The 22,989-nt window shown below is 34.1% G+C and overlaps 2 protein-coding genes across 2 annotated transcripts; both read right to left on the reverse strand.

Moving 5' to 3' along the window:
• Nucleotides 1-1,350: 1,350 nt before the first annotated feature.
• Nucleotides 1,351-3,409, reverse strand: LOC117912704 (monooxygenase 2-like). Its single transcript, XM_034827390.1, has 5 exons — nt 3,148-3,409; nt 2,928-2,990; nt 2,608-2,773; nt 2,265-2,490; nt 1,351-2,089 (listed from the first exon to the last, which is right to left on the reverse strand). The coding sequence occupies exons 1-5, from the start codon at nt 3,375-3,377 to the stop codon at nt 1,539-1,541; spliced, it is 1,236 nt and encodes a 411-aa protein (XP_034683281.1). The 5' UTR covers nt 3,378-3,409; the 3' UTR covers nt 1,351-1,538.
• A 4,414-nt stretch (nt 3,410-7,823) lies between these two features.
• LOC117912703 (monooxygenase 2-like) lies at nt 7,824-10,123 on the reverse strand. Its single transcript, XM_034827389.1, has 5 exons — nt 9,858-10,123; nt 9,431-9,493; nt 9,090-9,255; nt 8,745-8,970; nt 7,824-8,553 (listed from the first exon to the last, which is right to left on the reverse strand). Exons 1-5 carry the CDS (start codon nt 10,121-10,123, stop codon nt 8,003-8,005), a joined length of 1,272 nt encoding a protein of 423 aa, XP_034683280.1. The 3' UTR covers nt 7,824-8,002.
• Nucleotides 10,124-22,989: the final 12,866 nt, after the last annotated feature.

Consider the following 22,989-nt stretch of genomic DNA (forward strand, 5'->3'; position numbering starts at 1 on the left):
AGCAAAACTTTGAATCTTCTTAAAGGAGACGTCGCTGTACTAGGTGATTTTCAAAGTTGGACTTGGAAATTTTGGTTTGATTTTTCATATTAAATGTGACTTTATTGGAATCTTCTGAGAAGTTCCATGGTTGGAATATTCTCTGCCTTCTACATCATCTTAATTCAATTTGAAATCAATCAAAGCATGATTTTATTTCAAATTCAGATGGGAAAGAAAAGTTGCATCGGTAGAGAGCTTTAAGTGGAGGAAAGAGGAATAAGGATCCCACCATACTCATCCCCAAATTCCAAGGAGTCATACTAACCTTCATTTTGCGAAAGCATGGACGTCAAGCCTTTTGATTGCTTCATCCTATTTATTTGGCCTGGCACTGATGACCATTAAGTTTTGACCCCAAGTGGCCCTGCTCCTGCTCGAGTTATTCCATTCTATTAATTTCATTGGATCGTACGTACTTTGATTCCAACACAGATCATCAGCTAGACCTACACCAATAGGTCAGTGTCCCGCATTTTTAGAGTATTCGCAGGACAATTAGATAACTCAAAATATTTGAAGTTCAAAGTTAGACATAGAATAAATATATGAAGCAAGATATAAGGAGTGAAAGATTTACAGTGTATTATACAAGAGCACTTTACAATGTTTAAAAGCATTCAAGGAATTGTTGTTTTTAAATAGGATCATAGACATAAGGGTAGGTTATCGGAAAAGTGAAGAGAACAAACTATTGATCAATAACCACCGTAATTCTTGGTGCGAGGCTGGAAGCAAGTTCGTAACTATCACATGACATACAGGACCCAACCCGTGGACTTGTATTTTGTCCACACACGTGAGACACTTCAAATAATACAGAAAAATGATTGTTTTATTTTAACAGTTGTTTTCAAGTTTTGGGAATTACTATTTATTTATTTCTTTTTAGATGGAAAATAAAAGAAGAAAATCCAAGAATGACTTCGTTGGAAATTTTGGTTTAATTTTTCATATTACATGTGACTTCGTTGGAATCTTGTAAGTTTCATGGTTTGAATTTCTTTCTCTCCTACGTTATACCTGATAACGACATCTTAATTCATCCTTTCGAAACAACCCAAAGCATGCATAATTTATTTCAAAATTCAGATAGGAAAGAAAAGTTCAATAGGTGGAGAGTTTTAGCCGGAGGAAAGAGGAGTGATGAGGAGTGAGGGTCCCAAAGGGGTTCTTCACAGCAACATGGCCAAGACCCGGCCAAGTCCTACCACATTTAAATGCTTGCCTGCTTGAGTTATTCCATTTTGGTTATATATATATATATATATATATATATATATATATATATTTTGTTCGAAAGAAAAATAATCACACGACAATAAACCTTACTCAACTATTATTGATCAACATAGGCATACGTTTTATTACACTTCAACTGTCAACGTACTTTGTACGCATTTAGCAAAGAATTGGTAAAATAGAACAAATTTCATAATAGAAGGGCTAAAACAAAGACCCTAAAAAAATTTGATGCAAAGAAAATAACTAAAATGAAGCTAATGAGTCTTATTTTGATCATCCAATAGTGGGAGCTTCCCACAGTCATAGTCTGCAATGCTAAAAAGCTTCTTCAAAACAAACCTATAAAATATCATATCTCTGAACATCTTCATCAACCATCCTTCCCTGCCTACCTGCGCCCACCCTGACAAATATGACCCTGTTATCAACCAAGCAGCGCGCCACCTCCTTTCCTTCACGTATCCCTCTATGGCTTCGGCCACCACTCCTGGCACCAGCCTCCCGTTATCAATGAATGATTTTCCGATGTGGCGGCCTAGGACAACTGCGTCCTCCAGGGCTGCACAGCCACCCTGGCCTAGGTCAGGGGTCATTGGGTGCATGGCATCACCTACCACTGTCATGTTCCCTTTGCTTACATTTCCAAATATGAGGTCCCATGGAAGTCTCAGCCTCAGTGGAGCCAAAGTCAAGGTAGAAAGATCGCAGTGGCGGACCACTTCAGCGTATATTGGAGGGAGGTCCTTGGCATAATTCTCAATCACTTGTTTTTGTATTTCTTGCGGGTCTTTTGTCATGGTCTCACCTGACATCAAAATGATATCATTTATGTTTATAAAGCAAGGACAATAATGTGAGTAATGTCATGAAAAAAAAATTTCCAGCCAAGCCAAAGTGTTACACCGGCTTGGAATTGCCACTAGTGACCTGAATTTTACTCAGAGATATTGGCATAAAGTTGTGGCGATAACAAAACCAACCTTTAGGAGTATTGAAAGTGAGGAACCAGTAAATCTCTTTATCATTTAGAGGGACGATGCCAGCCCTTTTGCCCACATCCAAAAATTGCAGCACATGCTCACGCACCCCATGACCGTCTGGAAACACAGCCAGCGCAACCACAGACGATCGACCTGAGTTCACCGGCTCTGTCAACCCCAATTTACGAGCCACAAACGAGTTCACCCCATCACACCCTATCAAAACCTGTAACACCCAAAAATGAAAATTCTGGCATTAAAATGAAGAATCTATAGTAATCACCATTATGTGATGCAGACAAGCCAATGAACATGGGGCTCAACATGGGCTGACGTTACATACCTTGGTCGTAATCACAGTTCCATCTTCCAAGCGCATGGTATATGGTCCTTCTTGGGCCTGGGCTTCAATGGAGATGGGCTTGGATGAGAATCGGATCGAGTGGCGTGGCAGCTCCTCTGCCAGACTCTCGAGTAGCGTCTTGCGATGTACTGTGATGGGTCCACCTCTGCTCCAGATTTGACAACCAATCAGATCATTACATATTCATTTTAAGTCACGGTGATCATCCAATGGGCTCACCCCAGTGGACTCACAAGTCAGAAGTCGACGGAAGTTAACATAAACCGGAAATAGAGGTATTTAATTTTTCGCAGTCTCACCTATTGTTTCTAATGAGGGAGACTTCTTGGACCGCTCCAGTGGCAACATTTGTTATGCACATCCTAGTCACAAACAAAAACATCAATTTATAATAATCACAAGAATTCTTATCATTTCTAAATAAAATCTGTTTTTGTATGAACATTTTTCTTGTTGATAAAAAAAAAAAAAGAAAGGAACAAATGATACAGGAGGAAAATGAAAGAATAAAAATCATACTTTTCGCGGACGGCATAGAGGGGAGTGAGTTTATGAGCAACACCCAGGGCATCAAGAGCGAGCCAAGCATTTGGGGCGAGGGTGAGAGCAGCACCAGAGACTCGGAGGCCATCAGATCTCTCCAGCACCAATGCTCTAATCCCCACCCTTTTGAGCGCGATCGCGGTGGCCAGCCCAGCTATTCCTGCCCCCACTATCACTATTTCTTCCTCCAGTACCATCTTCTCCATATCTCTCGCTTCTCTTTAATTTTCTATCCTGCATAATCATACCTCTCAACTTGTTCTATCCTTATATACACACACTCATAGAAGATTCAAAGCTTGAACTGCACGAAGCCGTCATATTTGACCAAATGGTTGGGGAGAGGTTATTCCACGGTTTGATGCAAGTGCGTAAAGGACACGTATGGTCCAATATTGCCAAGAGCACTTGTACAATTTTAACATGGCCACTTTCCGACTTCAATTGACAACCGTGGGTCAACATAGTTTCTTGTTTCCATTTTTTTTTATTTTTTATTTTAACATTAGTCCAACGTGTCGTGAAAGGACTCAATTTCTTAAATGGAATATATTTCTTTTATTCAATTCCTTAAATGAAATATTTTTTTTATAGAAAAGGAATATTATTATAATTGTTTTCCTTAGTTTATGTTTGGATTATTTATAATGAGAAATATTCAGAAGTTTACATTAAATTTCTTTGATTATTTGTTTGTCAGGAAGTTCTAAATAAATAAAAATATTAGGGAAAAAAATTTATATTTGACTCTATCATAAAAAAATATAAACAAAAAATATAATTAAAAGTAATAAATAATTTATATATTTTTAATTATTTAATTTTTATATAAAAAATTAAAATAAGTGAAATTTTGAAATGATATATAAAAATAATTTATTAACTTTAAATTTTTTTTTTTTTAATAATATTTTCTTTCACAGTTTTTAAAAGCCAAATTAATATGACCTTATAAAACAAAGAAATTTCATAGAAATATTTTAAGGAAAAAGTTATGAATGATGTTAAAATTATTTTAAAATTTGGTATACTTTTAGAGCTGGGGCACGCTCCTGGAAACCGGTCTTTTGAGACTTTTAGGTTCTCTGTTTTTTCACCCTTTTTTGACCTTTCCACCCTTCTGGAAAGTGGGCTGGCAGGGTGACACGTAGTAGGGGAGAGCTTTTTGAATTTTGCTTTTGACATATTGAAACTGCATTTCTTCCTTCTCCTTCCACCCGCACACCCGTCACCGTCGACCCATTGCCGGCGACGTCACCGTCGACCACTCCGTCGCCCCCTTCTTCGGCCAGCGGCACCCCCTTTCTCCCTTCCCTTTTTCCTTCTTTCCCTATTTCTCTTCTCTCTCTCCATTCTATCCACCATACCCATTTTTCGTTTCGTCCAACTCCTGCTGCTACTCACTGCCGGCCAGCGACGTCATGGCGTCAGTGCCGCTCATGGCTCGACCTTGCTGCCGATGCCCACGGTTGCCCCCACCAAGACCCATACCACCATTTTCCTTTTTTTTTTTTTTTAAATAACTTTTTAAATAATAAAAGATGAAGGATTAGAGAGAGAGAGAGGGACCATTTTAAATAAAAGATTCAAAAGAGGGTCAAAATTGGTTCAAGAGGTTATTTTTAACCCAATTCTGAAGCTGTTTTTGAGAGAGCTGTAGGAGGAGTTTGGGTTAAAAATAACCTCTATAACCGAACACATGTTGATTTTGGCCATTTTTTGAATCTTTTGTTCAAAATGGCCTCTTTCTCTCCCATCAGCATCTTTTATTATTATTATTTTTAATTATTTTTTTAAAAGTTATTTAAAAAAAATAAAAATTGAAAATGGAGGTGTGGGTCTAGGTGGGGGTAATCGTGGGGATCATCAGCAAGGACGGCATGACATTGCTGGCTGGCAATGAGTAGCAGTCGGAGTTTGAGGAAAGGAAAAATGGATAGGATGGAGAGGGAGAAGAGAAATAGGGAAAGAAGAAAACATGCGAAGGGAGAAAGGGTTGAAGTCGACTGAAGAAGGGGGAACGGGGTGGCCGATAGCAACGTCGCCAGCGATGGATGGGTCCATGGTGATGGGTGTGCGGGTGGAAGAGAAGGAAGAAATGCATTTTTAATTTTTTTTTTTTAAAATAGAAGGCTAGTTTGAACAATTGTTTCAACACAGACGTAAAGTTGATTTTTTGTTTCGATCAAAAGCTACTTTGACCCAAAATTCCTGTAGGAGGCCTTTCAGAGGGAGACACGTGAGGGGAAAGAATATTCTCTCTGGAGAGGTGAGCTGTGAGCCTGTGTGGAGGTTCGAGGGAGCAGGTTTAGACAGCAAGCTGGTTGCTAGAGAGAGGTACACGTTTAGATAGGAGATGGCTCCTTCTGTTGGGTTGTGAATGAGAGAGGAAAACAAAACGAGAAGAGTAAGAGGATTTGAGAGAGAAGGAAAACAAACCAATTTTAAACTAAGTGGTGTTTATTTTTTTCCTTTTTTGGTCAAAGCTTAAGAATTTGAGTTGTTTATTTTTTTATTTTTTTTATAATTTATTATAAATTTTTTACTAAATAGAAAAGCTAAAATATATAATTTTTAAAAATAAAAAAAATAATATATTAATTTTTCTTTACTTTTTAATACTTAATAAAAATAAAATACTATAAAAATAAACAATCTAATATTTAACACTATTAAACATTAAAGTTTTATTTAGAATTAAATAAAAAAACAAACACCACTTAATAATACGATGATATTTATATTTTAATTTAATATTAAATGCAATTTATTTTTAGATTTTAAATGATTTGTTTTTAATTTTTTTTTACTTATTACTTATTTTAAAAAAAATAATTGATTGAATAGAAAAATCTAAAATATTTGATTTTTTGCTAAATACTAAAAAATAACTTTTTTAAATAACCAAAATACAATCATGATCTATTAATACTCAATACTTAACAAAAATAAATAATAAAAAAACAACTTAATACTTAATAATGTTAAGTTGTATTTAAAGTTAAATTAAATTTTATTTAGATTTAAGTAAAAAAAAAAACAAACAAATAAACAAATAAATACCACATAAATTTGTCCATTTGCATATGACTTAAAATAAAGATATAATTTTTCTTTCATTTATTATGCTTGTTAAATCACCTTATATAGTCGTGGTAAAAATGTTCGAGGAGATAGAAAATTTTCAATTTGATGGGAAGATGTTTTACCCTATATACGTTTACAATTCTATAATAATAATAATAAATAAATAAATAAATAAATAAATAAAAGAAGGAAAAAAAAGAATAATTTGATATTTATATCAAGTGTTTGCCAAAGTATGTCTTCACCATGTTTTGAGACAAGCTTGGTGTTTTTTTTTTTTATACTTAATTTTAAATAGAATTTAATACTAAATAATATTTAATAGTGTTAAGTACTAAGCCCTTTTTTTAAAAAAAAATATTTTATTTTTATTAAGAATTAATAGTTCAAAAAAATCTAATAGGTTCATTTTAGTTATGGTAATTTACTTTTAGTATTAAGAAAAAGTTAGATATTTTAATTTTTTCTATTTCATAAAAAAATTTACAAAATGAGTAATAAGTTAACAAAAAAGAAGAAGAAGAAAAAAAACAATCTGAATTTTGAAAGTAAATTGATTTTAGCAATAAGTTAAAAAAGAACATCAAAGTGATATTTATTTATTTATTTTTACTTAATTCTAAATAGAACTTAAAACCAAATAATACTTAATAATATTTAATAACATTAATTATTAAGTCAATTGTTTTTTTAATATTTTATTTCTATTAAGTATTATGAAAGAAAGAAAAACTAGTAGTTTGCTTTTAACATTGAGAAAAATAAAATATTTTGATTTTTTTATTCAATAAAACAAAATTTTAAAAATAAAACAAGTTACTTTCAACAAAAAGATTAAAAAGACAAAAAATACCCTATCCATATTTATCCCCACTTGAACCTTAAGGGTAAAAAATGACATAAAACACGTACAAAATTGCAAAGAAGGAGATGTGTAAAATTGTAATGATAAGAATCAAATTCAATCATTATGAAAGAACAATCAAGTATTAATAATGTTTGATTTTCTTAATTTAGGAAATAATATTTATTTTTCTTAATTTTTAAGATATTTATTATTCATTTCTTTGTATAATTGACAAATCTATAAATTTATGAAAAAAAAAAAAAAAAAAAACCTCTTTCATTGCCAAATCATCAAACTTTTCAAATTTAATATAATTTAATCTAATCTGATTCAACATATTTATTAATAAGATATTATACTTTAACTTAGACATTAAAAGAGAGCATATTTTGAATCTTCCTAAAGCAGCGGTGCCATTTTTTGGAAACTTTGGTTTGATTTTTCTTATTAGATGTGATTTTGTCGGGTTCTTGTAAGTTTCGTGACATGAGTTTCTCTCTCTCATGCATTATACCTGAAAACGACATCTCAATTCTTCAATTCGAAACAAACCAAAGCATGATTTATTTCAAAATTCAGATGGGGAAAGAAAAGTTCAATAGGTGGAAAGAGGAGAAAAGGGGTCCCACCATAGCCACCCCCACCAAAGGGGAACACCTGATTCCCCAGAGTCAGATAATTACATCTTCACTGCAAGACGGCCAAGACCCCCACCAAGTCCTAAATGCTTGCCTGCTTGAGATATTCCATTCTGGCATATATATATATATATAATTGTCAACGTACCCATTTAGCAAAGAACTGGTAAAATAGAACAAAATTCATATCAGAAGGGCTAAAACAAAGACCAAAAAAAAAAAAAAAAAAAATGACAGAAAGAAAATAAATCAAATGAAGCTATTGAATCTTATTTTGGTCATCCAGTAGAGGGAGCTTCCCACAGTCATAGTCTGCAATGCCAATAAGCCTCTTGAAAAGAAACCTATAGAATATCACATCTCTGAACATCTTCATCAACCATCCTTCCCCACCTAACTGCGCCCACCCTGATATATATGACCCCGTTATCAACCAAGCGGTGCGCCACCTCCTTTCCTTCACGTACTCCTCTATGGCTCTGGCCACCGCTCCCGGCACCAGCCTCCTGTTATCAATGAATGATTTTCCGATGTGGCGGCCTAGGACAACTGCGTCCTCCAGGGCTGAACAGCCACCCTGGCCTAGGTCAGGGGTCATTGGGTGCATGGCATCACCTGCCACTGTCATGTTCCCTTTGCTTACATTTCCAAATATGAGGTCCCATGGAAGTCTCAGCCTCAGTGGAGCCAAATTCAAGGTAGAAAGATCGCAGTGGCGGACCACTTCAGCGTATATTGGAGGGAAATCCTTGGCATAATTCTCAATCACTTGTTTTTGTATTTGTTCTGGGTCTCCTGTCATGGCCTCACCTGACATCAAAATGATATCACTTATGTTTACAAGGCATAGACAATAATGAGTAATATCATGAACAAAAAATTTACCAGCCAAGCCAAAGTGTTACACCGGCTTGGAATTGCCACTATATCTCTTAGGACTCTGGTGAGCTGAATTTTACTCGGAAATATTGTCATAAAGTGGTTGGCAAAGACAAACCAACCTTTAGGAGTATTGAAAGTGAGGAACCAGCAAATCTCTTTATCATTAAGAGGGACGATGACACCCCTTTTGCCCACATCCACAAATTGCTGCACATCCTCACGCACCCCATGACCCTCTGGAAACACCGCCAGCGCAACCAATGCCGATCGACCCGAGTTCACCGGCTGGGTCAGTCCCAATTTACGAGCCACAAACGAGTTCACCCCATCACACCCTATCAAAACCTGTAACCCCCAAAAATGAAAATTCTGGCATAAAAATGAAGAATCTATAGTAATCACCATTATGGGATATGAGGATGAGCCAATGAATATAGGGCTCAACCTGGGCTGATGTTGGATACCTTGGTTGTAATCACAGTTCCATCTTCCAAGCGTATAGCATATGGACCTTCTTGGCCCTGGGCTTCAATGGAGATGGGCTTGGATGAGAATCGGATTGAGTTTCTTGGCAGCTCCTCTGCTAGACTCTCCAATAACGCCTTGCGATGTACTGTGATGGGTCCATCGCTGCTCCAGATTCGACAATCAATCAGATCATTACATATTCATTTCGGTCATTTTGAAAAGTGACCACAGAGAAAGGGTGATCATCCAATCCGCCCACCCAATTGAAAATATATATTTAAGAATCCCACTTTCCACTATCCAATAAACAGAGGTATTTGATTTTGAGCAGTCTTACCTATTGTTTCCCACGAGGGAAACCTCTTGGACAGCTCCAGTGGCAACATCTGTTACGTACGCCCTACTCACAAACAAAACATCAATTAATAATAAGCACAGTAATTTCTTATTAATAATATTTTTAATATTTTCATATGGCTTCCATGCTAGTTTTTTTTTTCAAAAATTAATTAATAAATTATATTTCCTTGAAGTGACTGCATCAGAATTTCATGAGGAAACCATGGCAGGACAAAATCCAGAATCTACACCTACTCACAATTCACAAGTCGTTGTTAATGGTAGAATTCAGTATCAAAGAAAAAAAAACTTAAAAGCAAAACATAAACTCCTGCTGGAATTATTTTCTTATTCACATAAAATAATTGCTATGTCTGGAATTTGTATACTGAAATAGGAGAAAAATGAAAGAATAGAAATCATACTTTTTGCGGACGGCATAGACGGCAGTGAGTTTATGAGCGACGCCCAGGGCATCAAGAGCGCGCCAAGCATTTGGGAAGAGGTTGAGAGCAGCACCAGTGGCTCGGAGGCCATCAGATCTCTCCAAAACCAACGCTCTAATCCCAACTCTTTGTAGCGCCACCGCGGTGGCCAGCCCAGCGATTCCTCCCCCCACTATCACTATTTCTTCCTCCGGTACCATCTTTTCCATCTCTCTCTCACTTCTCTTTAATTTTCCATCCCGCATAATCATACCTTGCAACATGTTCTGTCCTTATATATACCTGCACATAAGCTTGGGCTGCACCTTTTTTACCAAAGGGTGGAGAAAGGTGACTTTACTGCTTGATGCAATAACGTGAAGGATACGTCTGGCAATGGGATTGACAAGTACAAGAGCACTTGCGTAGTTCACATGATCTCTTTCCCAACTCAATGAATAGCCGTCGACGACCATTGTACTTTTTTTAGCATTAGTCTAACCCGGGTCAAGCTGATTGATTGCTAATCCAAGTTCAATTTGAATTAAAAAAACAATCCATTCAAGTTTAACCTCTGATCAATGGATCCATTCCATTGTTTTAAAAATCGGACGTGGTCAAAACGGACGGTTTGTCCACTTCTATGATGAGTCTTCTTGGCAAAATGACCCATTATGTTAGATAATGAGCCCTATGGGCCAGCCCAACAACCTATTCATTTGCAAGGAATGGGAAGAGGATTATAAACCGATTTATGTTTCCTCTCACTTCCAATGTGGGATCAAGAAACTTAAGGAGAGCTTGAACCATAAGACTTCTAGGTTTCTTAATAGGATATTATCCACTCTGCTACATCCATCCTTACATTGAAATTTAACAAGGAACTAGTATAAAGGTTATTTTAAAAAATAATATATATATATATATATATATATATATATATATATATATATATATATATATATATATATATATATATATATATAAATATAATATTACATAATACATTTTATTTTCATTTTCAATATGTTTAATATTTAAATACGATTTTTACCATTTTCTTTTCATATTTAAATAATGTATATGTTTTCATTATTTTGTTTAATAAATTAAAATATTAATATATTTATATAAAAATGAATAAATAATATTACAAATATGATTAATTTTTAATTATATGTATTTAAAATTATTTTTAATTTTAATAAAATATAAATTATATATTTATGATGTCATCGGTTTGATCGCGGTTCGACCACCAATCCAATCAGTAAACCGTGAATCGATAACTTTTTCGGTTTAATGTCCAGTCCGATTATGAAAACATTGATCCATTCTACTTAATTCAAGTTCAACTTAATCTGATTTTTCTAAATTTGGATTAAATTCAGGTTAATTGAGTTAAACTTGAGTTGATTATATTAAACTCAAGTTGATTAAAGTAGACTCGAATTGGCCAGATTGATTAGGTTACCTGATTCAAAATCCATCGATAATATTTTTTTTTTTAAATCTTTATATTTATACCAGAATTTAAATAATTATTAAGAAGTTTACATGAGAGATGGAATGTTGAGAAAACAAAATAGAGCATAACAAAGGAGATATAATTTTTTCATGAGAGAGATAACATATTTTTCTCGTTTCTTCTATTTTTTTTAGTTAACTCTAATTTTGTTCTTCTGGAATATTTTGTCTAACAATAATAAACAAGACAAAATTTAAAAATAATAATAAAAAAGTAAAAATAAATTTAAAAGACAAAATTTAAATAGTAAATAAGACAAAATTTAAAGATAACAATAAAAAATAAAAATGAATTTATATATATTTTCTAAAAAATGAAAAAATATATAATATAATTATAATTTGATATTTTTTAATATAAAAAGAAAATGAATATCATTATATAAGATATAAACATTATAAATATTATAAAAACATTAAATTGAATTTAGATTAGAGTCAGGTTGTCTGAACCTTGACTCGAGCCTAACCCAAATTGAGTTAGAATTGAGAAAATTTAACCTAAACTCAATTTAAGTATTGAAAATATTTACCCAAATCTTGTTCAAACATCATATTAGATTACATCCAATTAGGTTCAGATCATGTCAGGGCAACCTATTCAAGTTGTATCCCTAATTCTAACATGTCATGAATAGTCTCAATTTCCTTAATGGAATATATTTCTTTTATTTAATTCTTTATCATTAGAATCAACTCCTTTTTTTTTTCTTCTTCTTTTTTTGTCTAAAAAGAAACTACAACGTAGAATATCTACACATTCAATTAAAAGAAAATCCACAATAATTTTCAAAGCTAAATTTTATAACATCTCTAGAAAAACCTAACCTCCATGGGAAACACTATAAATTATGGATGTCTTTTGTAGCTAAACAATCTGTTGTTCTATTTATTTTTCTATAAGTATGCTGACATATACAAACATTAAAGTCTTAAGTTATCACTCAAATATCTTCCATTAACAATATAATAGAACCAAGTTTAAGAATATACTGGTTCTAGTATTACTTTATTCCACCGCCATGTCTTTGTCATATATATATAATTAAATAAAAATAGCAATTCATTTTTATTTCTTTTTTAAAACATATGAAATATAATAAACTAAATTAAACAATTTTTTTTTAAAAAAAAATTAAATATGGGATGACATACCCAAGTTGCCACCTCAACTAGGGGAAGCCAACCATTATTCTCAACCCACACACAATATCACAATTAATTAATTTATTGAATTAAGAAATTAGTTTTTTATTTTTATTTTTATTTTTTTTTACGTATATTTGTTCTTTTGTAGATGTCTCAATGTTTTAGAGGTATTTATATTTAGAAAAATGATTTAAATATTAGAAAATGTATTTCAAAATCAAATATCAAATAAAATTTTAAAGGTATCAAGATATAAATTTCAAAGTAGGATGTATTGAATTTTAAAAAAAAAAATAGTGTCAAAGTTATCTCAAATCTTAATATAAATCTTTATAAAATACAATCCCAAATGGTAATTACTTTTATTTTTATTTTTATTTTCTATTAAATAGATTTATCAAATAATATGTGTTTATATTTGAATTTGGGATATGAATTCTATATAAAATTGAACCAAATCTTAATTTGAGCTTTTCTCAAATTTCAATCCTCATTATTTTTTGTGAAAAAAATCATTATATTTTAAATAAATTTATTAAAAATGATTTTTTTTTTCATTTGAATTTTAAGAATCTCCATTTTCCTATAAACAATGTCTATAAGTTTGAAATTCAAAAAATAATTATTTATGCTTTTGAAAAAGAGGAATTTGGAAAGATTTAATTGGGAAAGTTTCTAAATTATTCCATTGCTTTCATCCATTCTCATTTTCATTTCAAAGTAAACTTTACATTGAAGAGTTATATCTTGTGTTTGAAAAAATAGTTTTTGAATTTATTAATTATTTTAAAAAAATAAAATAAAATTATATATAAAAATGAAAATATATGGACTTCTTCTCATAGAAGACATTATACTATTAAGAAAAATTCTCTATTCTTCTCTATGAAACAACCTATGAACACACCATAACATAATGCTCATTTATCGTGTTAGCAAAAGTTACAAATGAGAAAGAGAAACATAAACAAATGAAAGAGAATAATAGTTTCACACAAATTTTGGAGAAATCCAAAGTAGAGGTTGCTGGGAATGTGGATAAAGCGATGTAACGGTTGTAAGAATACATGGAATACATTCAATCCAAATGTATGAAACTTTTGCCATATGAATCAAATCTGAAAGGATTTAGGATTAGCTACTTACCTTTAGCCATTGGTTTTGAATTTCTGTAGTTGGTGCAAGTCTTTGATTTTTCAAACTTTGATCTCTCTTGTTAGATGGTGTATTTATGAAAAACAGTAGAGAGACGAGTTCAGAACCAAGACTGATATATAAAACTGTGGCTTCTCGTCAAACCACGTTGTTTGCCATTTGCCACCATTCTCAGCAGTTTGTGGAACATGTTCCTAAACTGTAGGGAAGTGAGACGATCTGGTGGAAGGACTTGGTCAAGGTGTTGACCACTTCAGAGTTGTGTGAACGTGTAGCAGATAACATTCTCCCACTTGGTCCACACCTTTAACCTAATGTCTCATCTTAGTCCATCAATTATCTGCATTAAGTAACAAATACATGAATCATGGCGATAAGTCCTCTATATAATGAGTGTTACCTTCCATGTATTACAGTGTATTCATTTCTTAACATTGTACTTTATGTGGCAATATTACTTAATGAATAAACCCTATGTTTATTCTTGGTCCAAGGAAGTTGAATTTCCTCAAAATTAAATAAAGATGCACATCAATATGAGAAAACATCATAATAAGAGTTTGTACAATAGAAACTACATAAGGGAATTAAGTCCCATGTTCACTACATGATCCTTGAATTTCAACGGTGGCATACCCTTAGTCAAAGGATCAACGATCATCAATGCAGTGCTAATGTGCTCAATAACCACTTTCTTTTCTTTAACACGTTATCTTATGGCTAGATACTTAATGTCGATGTGCTTGTTTCGACTTCCACTTTTATTGTTCTTTGCCATAAAGACAACAATTGAGTTGTCACAATATATACTCAATGGCCTAGATATTGAATCCATAATCCTAAGCCCGAAAATGAAACTCTTAAGCCATACACCATGTGAAGTAGCCTTAAAATAGGATATGAACTTAGCTTCCATAGTAGAAGTAGTAGTCAAGGTCTGCTTAACGCTCCTCCAACATATAGCTCCACCGGCCAATATAAAAATGTATCCAAATGTTGATTTACACGAATCAACATAGCCAACAAAGTCTGAATCTGAGTAGCCAACAACCTCTAAATTGCTTGTCCATTTGTACATAAGCTTGTAATATTTGGTTCCTTAAAAATATCTTATCACTTTCTTTGCAGCTTTCCAATGGTCTAAACCTGGGTTACTCTGATATTGTCCTAACATTCCAACAGCAAATGCAATGTCAGGCCTTGTGCAGACTTGAGCATACATTAGACTTTTGACTGCAGAAGCATATGGAATGTTCTTCATCTGTTTCATTTCAAGATCGTTTTTCGGGCATTGATTCAAATTGAACCTATCATCCTTCACTATAGGGGAAACACTAGGTGAACAATCCTTCATCTGAAATCTCTTTAAAACTTTATTGATATAGGTTTCTTGAGACAGACCTAAGATACCTTGAAATATGTCCCTATGGATCTTAATGCCAATGACATAAGATGTCTCACTCATATCCTTCATGTCAAAAATTTTAGAGAGAAATTGTTTCACCTCATGAAGTAAACCCTTATCATTGGTTGCAAGTAAGATGTCATCCACGTATAAAACAAGAAAACAAACTTTACTCCCACTGACCTTGAGGTATATGCATTGATCCATAACATTTTCTACAAAACCAAATGAAGAAATTATGTTATGAAATTTTAAATACCATTGGCAGGATGCTTGTTTTAAACTGTATATGGATTTTTTAAGTTTGCAAACCAATTTCTCATCATCACTAGAGGGGAATCCTTCAGTTTGTTTAATGTAAACCTCCTCCTCTAGCTCTCCATTAAGAAATGAAGTTTTCACATCCATTTGTTGCAATTCCAAATCAAAGTGGGCTACTAATGTCAATATAATGTGTAAGGAATCTTTCTTAGATACAGGAGAAAAGGTTTCCATGTAATCGATTCATTCTTTCTGAGTGAACCCCTTTGCAATAAGTCTGGCCTTGTATCTCTCAATGTTGCCTAATGAGCCTTTCTTTGTCTTAAAAACTCATTTACAACCAATGGCTTTTGCATCATTAAGCAACTCAACAAGGTCCCAAACATCGTTACACCTCATGGAACTCATCTCATCCTTCATGGCATTGTACCATAATTCTGATTCTTTGCAACTCATGGCTTGTGAAAAAGATTTGGGATCATTTTCGGTTCTTATATTGTAGTCAAATTCTTGTAGATACACTACATAATCACTAGGAATTGCTAACCTCTTAGTTCAAGTAAACTTTCTTAAGGTTGCACCATTATCTTCTAGGGAAGTATGAGGTTCAACTTGTTGTTCAGAAGTGTCAGGCAACTCCTGATCAACTTGATCTACTGAAATGTTGTCAATAGCTTGTGGAACTTCAATGACTGGTTGGACTTCAACAATTGTTTGTTCCGCACCCGTTTGAACTTGAGAGGTGTTATGAACAACCAACAATCTATCACTTGAAGTGGAAAGTTGAGACTTTGTATGATCAATATCAGAAACTATGTTTCTGAATTGATCGTTCCAACTTACCAAGTCATATTCAAGAAATTTAGCATTTCTTGATTCCACAATCCTAGAGTTGTGAGATGGATAGTAAAATTTGTACCCCTAAGACTTTTTAGCATATCCAATGAAATACTCACTTATAATCCTTGGGTCTAGTTTCTTTTCTTGTGGATTGTAAATTCTCACTTCAGACGAGCATCCCCAAACGCGCATATGTCACAAACTTGGTTTCCAACATTTCCATAACTCAAATGGCGTCTTTGGGACAACCTTGGTTGGAACTTGGTTTAATATATACATTGTTGTCTTAAGTGCTTCAATCCACAAGAATCCTGGAAGTTTTGAGTTGCTAAGCATACTCCTCACCATGTCCAATAAAGTTCGATTTCTTCTTTTTGTTACACCATTTTGGTATGGAGAACCAAACATGGTGTATTGGGTAACAATCCCAAGCTCTTGAAGAAACTTCACAAATGGCCCAGGTGCCTGTCCATCTTCGAAGTATCTACCATAATATTTTCCACCTCTATCTGATCTCACGATCTTAATTTGTTTACCACATTGTTTCTCTACTTCTGTCTTGAAAACCTTAAAGACATCTAATGCTTCATTTTTATTGTGAAGTATGTAGAAATACATGTATCGTGAGAAATCATCTATGAAAGAGATGAAGTATTTTTTTTACCATGAGGGTCCATGTCAAGACTACATATATCAGTATGTATGATCTCTAATATGGCAGAACTCCTAGTATCACCCCTCTTTGACTTGTTGGTCTGTTTTCCCTTAATGCAATCAACACAAGTCTTAAAGTTAGAAAAATCTAAAGTACTAAGTACCTCATCATTTACCAACCTTTTGATTCTATCTATGGAGATATGACCTTATCTCTGGTGCCATAATGTAGAAGAATCCTCATTTACAACACATCTTTTAATGCCAGTTAACATGTAATGAACTATAAGTGGTATCATTTTGTAAGAATATGCGATAAAGACCATCAGACAAAATATCATTCCCAACACAATCAGATTTATAAATCAAACTAAAAGATGTTTCTAAAAAATGAAAGGAATATCCAAATGGTATAAGTCTAGAAACTGAAATCAAGTTTCGTGAGAAACTTGGTACATAAAAGGTCATTTGCAATTCCAAAACAAAACCACCATTTAAAGTTAAATAACATGTCCCTATTGCTTCCACATGCAAGCCCATCTTGTTTTCGGATAAAATGAATTGCTCACAACTCACTAGATTCCTTAGGTTTTGCATACCCTACAAGAAATTTGAAATGTGGATTGTAGATCCAGAATCAACCCACCATGTGTTGGTATTTACATTAACCAAATTAGATTCATAACAAACAAATGAGGTAGGGTTACCTTTCTTCTCAAGCCATTTCTGAAATTTCAGACATTACTTTTTCACGTGTCCTTTCTTTTTACAGAAGAAACATTTTTTGTCTTTCTTAATGTCAAATTTGGAAGGAATTTATTGCTTACTTTTTTTATTGGCTTGAGATTTTCCTTTATTTCTTTTCTTTTGCGTCACCAGCATAACACTTTCTCCTTGCTCCATCATTAACCTTCTTTCCTCTTGAACACACATGGTCATCAATTCATTGATAGACCACTTATCCTTAGGTGTGTTGTAAGAGATTTTGAAAGGTCTATACTGATGTGGAAGAATGTTAAGGATAAAGTGCACCAAGAAGGATTCAAACATTTCTACCTCGAGCTTCTTCAATTGAGCCACTATGTTGCTCATTTCCATGATGTGTTCACGTACACCTTTTATACTGGTGAGCTTCAGGGATGTGAACTTCATAATTATGGTGCTTGCCAAGGCTTTATTTGAAGTGACGAATTGCTCGTCAATAGCCTTTAGCAATTCGCGAACATTCTCGTGTTGCTCGATTGAACCATGTATACCAACACTAATTTTTGTCTTAATATACATCATGCTGAGGTGATTAGATTTTTCCTAGCGTTCGTACAATAGATTTTCATCAGGTGTGCTAGTATCAGTGATCTTATGTGGTTCATATTTTCTTATGGCATAGTTTATGTCATGCACCCTAATTGAAGAAGAACTCTCTCCTTTCATATCTTAAAGTTATCTCCCCTGAGTTCGGGAACCTCACAATGAATATCAGATATGCTAGGTAAAACTGCACAAAAATATTACAAGCTTATTAATATTTGAGGCTTTAATTTAAATTCATGTTTTACCAATGTAAAACACGCTTAAAAATTGAATATAATTTTATTAAAAATTATTTGTAGGCTAAATCTTTAATTCAATTAGATTCATTATCTTTATGATAGATTTTATCAAACTGTTTTACTGAATTTATAAAATTTATTATGAATATAGTTTGATATCTTCTATCTATAAGCTTTATGATAAACCATTAAATTAATTCTTCCTGACTCCTGTGGGTAAATTAAGAAAAATTAACATTTTATCCTAATTAATTATATAAACATAATGAAATCCATGTGGGGTAAAATCATCATATTTATATAATTAATTACAATTAATGTCCATAACGTGATCCTTATTCACTTAATATATATAATTTTATATAATTAAAGATGTTGTGACTATTCTTTAATTATTTAAAATTATATGGTTCACTAGACATTAAAACTATATGATATAACTTTAATATATCTATCACAAATTTAGATTGCATGCAATTAAAACTACAGCTTTAATTTATCTAACTCAAATTTAGGCTACATTTTTACACATACAAACATATAAATTAGAATAAAATAATTTAATTTGCATGTATAAAAATCACATAATAGTTTGAAATTAATTTAAAAGGATTTCAGATTGTGATTGGGTGCCCAAGTCCATATAAAAACACAATCAGTTCTAAGCCTAATAAAATTCAATCTAGGCCATAAGGGCCTAAACTGGCCCAACTTTCACATTTATCCCATGGCCCAACATTTAATGCCCTTATTTTTGCAAAATGGGCCACTGCTCATGCATTGAACCTAATGGGCCCAATAGCCATTTATATCAAGGCCCAAAACCTTAGTGGGCTTCATTGGAACTCAATCTCTCTTTAGATTCTTCATCATCTTAATATCACCTGCAACCGAACCCATGATTCTATTTTTTCCACCACCCCGTGGACTGCTTCATCACCAGTAGCGCCGTGCTCGCCGCGACCTGCGTGGACTGCACTGTCACCGGCTGCACCACATCGAAACTCAACGCGATAGCCTTCCAACACTGGTAGTAGTCCAAGCTTTGGAGTCGCACAGGAACAGTCTTCACCGGTGCCCTACAGCCGCCTGCAACACCAGGCAGGAACAACCTTCACCGATGTTTCCACGTGTAGTGGCATCACCATTCAGGAAGAGTCTCACCCGGTGCTTCCATGCACGGTGGCCTTCATTCACTTGAAAAGCGCTACCGTTCCGAATGTTTCAAAGGTCAATGGACACTCATAATGGCCTCTGCACCCACACCCACCAAATTGTTGTCCTAGCCTTAATCATCGTCACCTTCGAAAATGGGTGTACCGGAGGTAGACCCTCTTTGACAGCTTGGTTTGCCGCCTAGGTTCTGATTTTATCCTATCGATGAGGAACTTATGGTGCAGTATCTATGTTGGAAAGTTGCTGAAAAGGGGTTTTCATTAGAGATAATTGGATAAATCGATCTCCAAGTTTGGCAAATGGGTTCTTTCCAATAAAGCTATATTTGAAGAGAAAGAGTGGTACTTTTTTAGTCCCAAAGATCGGAAGTACCAGAAAGGGTCCAGACCCAATAAGGTGTTGGGTCTGGGTATTGGAAGGCAACCAAAACTGATAAGGTGATTACCATCGAGTGCCAAAAAGTTGGCATGAAGAAAGTGTTATCTGTTACTTTCCGGTCAACAAGCAACATATTTCAATTTATGCAGTGATTTAAGAGATCAGAAATACCAAATGTAGCAAAGTATCTCATGCAAAAAACAACACCAAAGCAAATGTAAGATTTGTGTTGCTCTAATACCAAATGTAAGAATACATGGAATAAATTCAATCCAAATGTATGAAACTTTTGCCATATGAATCAAATCTGAAAGGATTGAGGATTAGTTACTTACCTCTAGCCATTGGTTTTGAATTTCTATAGTTGGTGCAAGTCTTTGATTTTCCAAACTCTGATCTCTCTAGTTAGATGGTGTATTTATGAAAAATAGCAAAGAGATGAGTTTGGGACCAAAACTGATATATAAAACTGTGGCTTCCCATCAAATCACGTTGTTTGCCATTTACCACCACTCTCAGTAGTTTGTGGAACATGTTCCTAAACTGTAGGGAAGTGAGACGATCTGATGGAAGGACTTGGTCAAGGTGTTGACCACTTCAGAGTTGTGTGAACGTGTAGCAGATAACAACGGTCCTATCATTTAGATTGAAAACATAGACACTTCCATCTAAAGGATTTAAAAATCTACAACGTTGGCAGAAGTATATAGAATTTGGTCTGCATCCTACAAAATTAGAAACTATAATAGAAATTGAATGATGCTCTCCTAAAAACAAGGAGACATCGTCCAAACTCATAACCTCTTCTCATCTTGGATTCTTTGAAAACCATACTAACTTATAAATCACAAATCCCCATTCATGTGTTATAACCCGCATGAGATCTCTTTCAGGAGATTCCACCAAATATGAGACTGGAGATTCCACCAAATATGAGACAAGAGATTCCACCAAATATAAGACAAGAGCACACTCATTTTCAGGTGAAGTAATCCTTTTCACTTTAAAATCATTACTCACATCATAAGAGAAAGAGCGCATCACATCCGTCTAATACATAGAATAACCCATTGCTATAAATAATATCTTCCAAATCTCACAAGTCTTTAATATAAGTCCAATATTCTTTTCCTGATTTAATGAATGCTAATCTTTCTACCATGTTGGGACGTCATTTGTTTGTTTGGCCCTGGTGCCTAGGCTTGGAGCCAATGCGGCGCCCAAAGTGGCCTCCCCAGGATTCGAACTTGGGACCTTAAGGTCTTAGCAGTTGCCCTCCTGGTACCATCTTGGCTGCACTGCTAAGACCTTAAGGTCCCAAGTTCGAATCCTGGGGAGGCCACTCTGGGCGCCGCATTAGTTCCAAGCCTAGGCACCAGGGCCAAACAAACAAATGACGTCCCAACAAAATCGTCGGCCTTTTTTGCTCTGGTCTGTGGGATGCTCGGGTCTTGGAGACCTCACGTTTGCCCGCACAGAGCGCAGAGTCTTTATGGGGCCATTTGTTTATTTGGTCATTGGGGTGACGTCCCCAGGATTCGAACCTAAGACCTTGAGGTTTTTGCAATTGCCCTCCTGGTACCATCCAGGAGGGCAACTGCCTGGGTTAAGGTCCCGAGTTCGAATCCTGGAGAGGCCACCCTGGGCGCTGCATTGGCTCTTCAGCCTAGGCACCAGGGCCAAAAAATACAAATGACGTCCCAACATACCACACTACCACACGTCATCATGAGTACATCCCTATTCACAGCACGATCAATTCACAATACACCCCTCTTCGGCTTAGAACGATTATAAGGATCTAGAGAATAGGTTGAGGAGGGTTACCTTATAAGAATCCTCATCTATTAGAATCATCCAGCCATGAGAAGACCCTTCATACCTCCATCGTCCTGGCCCCGGCCCCAACTGGACCTCCCAAAGGCTTTTTCCTTTCATGACGTCATGTAAACTGCAACCATCTCTGGGATTATCTGCGGGCGGTGGGAGCCAATAACAATGGGACTTGTTGGTGCAGAAGACAATAGCGTTTATGGTTAGAGCGTAAATGCTGAAGTTTTCACGAACTGCATATTGCCATTCAATGCAAACCTCACTGAATGTGAGGTAGTCCTCCATGGCCACCAGGTAATCTAAGATCGAATCGAGAAGATTTATAGGGAGTGATGCCCAATCTGAACTTGACAGCAAAACCATTATTCTGGTTGTGATCTAAAGAGGAAGAAGATGATGTAAACTTAGGGTTTAACAGATTAGGGTTTAACGGCCCTTATTTAAAAGAAAAACAAAAACAAAAAAACAAAAAAAATGAGAGTTTGGTCCGTTCTAATATCTTCTAAAACTTTAACAACTTTATTTAAAAATAAATAAATAAATAAAATAACCAGAACAAAAGAGGGGAGTTTGATGCTATTGTAATACCTTCTAAAACCTAGCAACCCTATTTTAAAAATATAAAAATAAAAATAAAGAAAAGCCCAAAACAAAACAAAAAAAGAAAAAGGAGAGTTTGATCTGACTAGTTATCTTCTAAAACCCTAATAACCCTATTCAAAAAAGAAAAAATCAAATGAAAAACAAAATCAAAAGAATAAAACAAAATAGGAGAGTTTGGTCAGATTCTAATACCCGCTAAAACTCTAGCAACCCTATTTAAAAACAAAAAAATAAAACAAAACAAAAAATGCTAAACTATTTTACCATTGTGAAAAACTTTGTCAATCATAAAACAAACACATTTAAAAAAAAAAAAAAGACAAAACGAAATATTTATTTTTTATTATTGAGTGTTATTAAAATACAAAAAAAACTTAATATAAAAGTTAAATATAGTAACATATTAAAGATTCATTTATATTGGGCTAATTAATTAAGCCATTTCAATAGGAATGGAAAAAAAAAAAATAGATATCACTACATGTTAAGTAACACCTACCATATAAAATTAAAATAAATATACTTTAATTTGAAATTTTTTTCAACTTTAATAACAAATTTAATCTTGAAATCACCAAGACCTCGTGGAATCTTGAGCATG

The sequence above is a fragment of the Vitis riparia genome, chromosome 4 (genome assembly GCF_004353265.1).
Source record: "Vitis riparia cultivar Riparia Gloire de Montpellier isolate 1030 chromosome 4, EGFV_Vit.rip_1.0, whole genome shotgun sequence".
NCBI classification, from domain to species: Eukaryota; Viridiplantae; Streptophyta; class Magnoliopsida; order Vitales; family Vitaceae; genus Vitis; species Vitis riparia.

Bases quoted from the DNA above. Each gene is read 5' to 3' on its own strand.
- LOC117912704 (XM_034827390.1), bottom strand. From the start codon at position 3,377: ATGGAGAAGATGGTACTGGAGGAAGAAATAGTGATAGTGGGGGCAGGA. The intron at 2,991-3,147 runs GTATGATTTTTA...GTTTGTGACTAG, and splicing joins CTCTATGCCGTCCGCGAAAA to GATGTGCATAACAAATGTTG. The intron at 2,090-2,264 runs GTTGGTTTTGTT...TTTTGATGTCAG, and splicing joins CACTTTCAATACTCCTAAAG to GTGAGACCATGACAAAAGAC.
- LOC117912703 (XM_034827389.1), bottom strand. From the start codon at position 10,123: ATGCGGGATGGAAAATTAAAGAGAAGTGAGAGAGAGATGGAAAAGATG. The intron at 9,494-9,857 runs GTATGATTTCTA...GTTTGTGAGTAG, and splicing joins GTCTATGCCGTCCGCAAAAA to GGCGTACGTAACAGATGTTG. The intron at 8,971-9,089 runs GTATCCAACATC...TGGGGGTTACAG, and splicing joins GAACTGTGATTACAACCAAG to GTTTTGATAGGGTGTGATGG.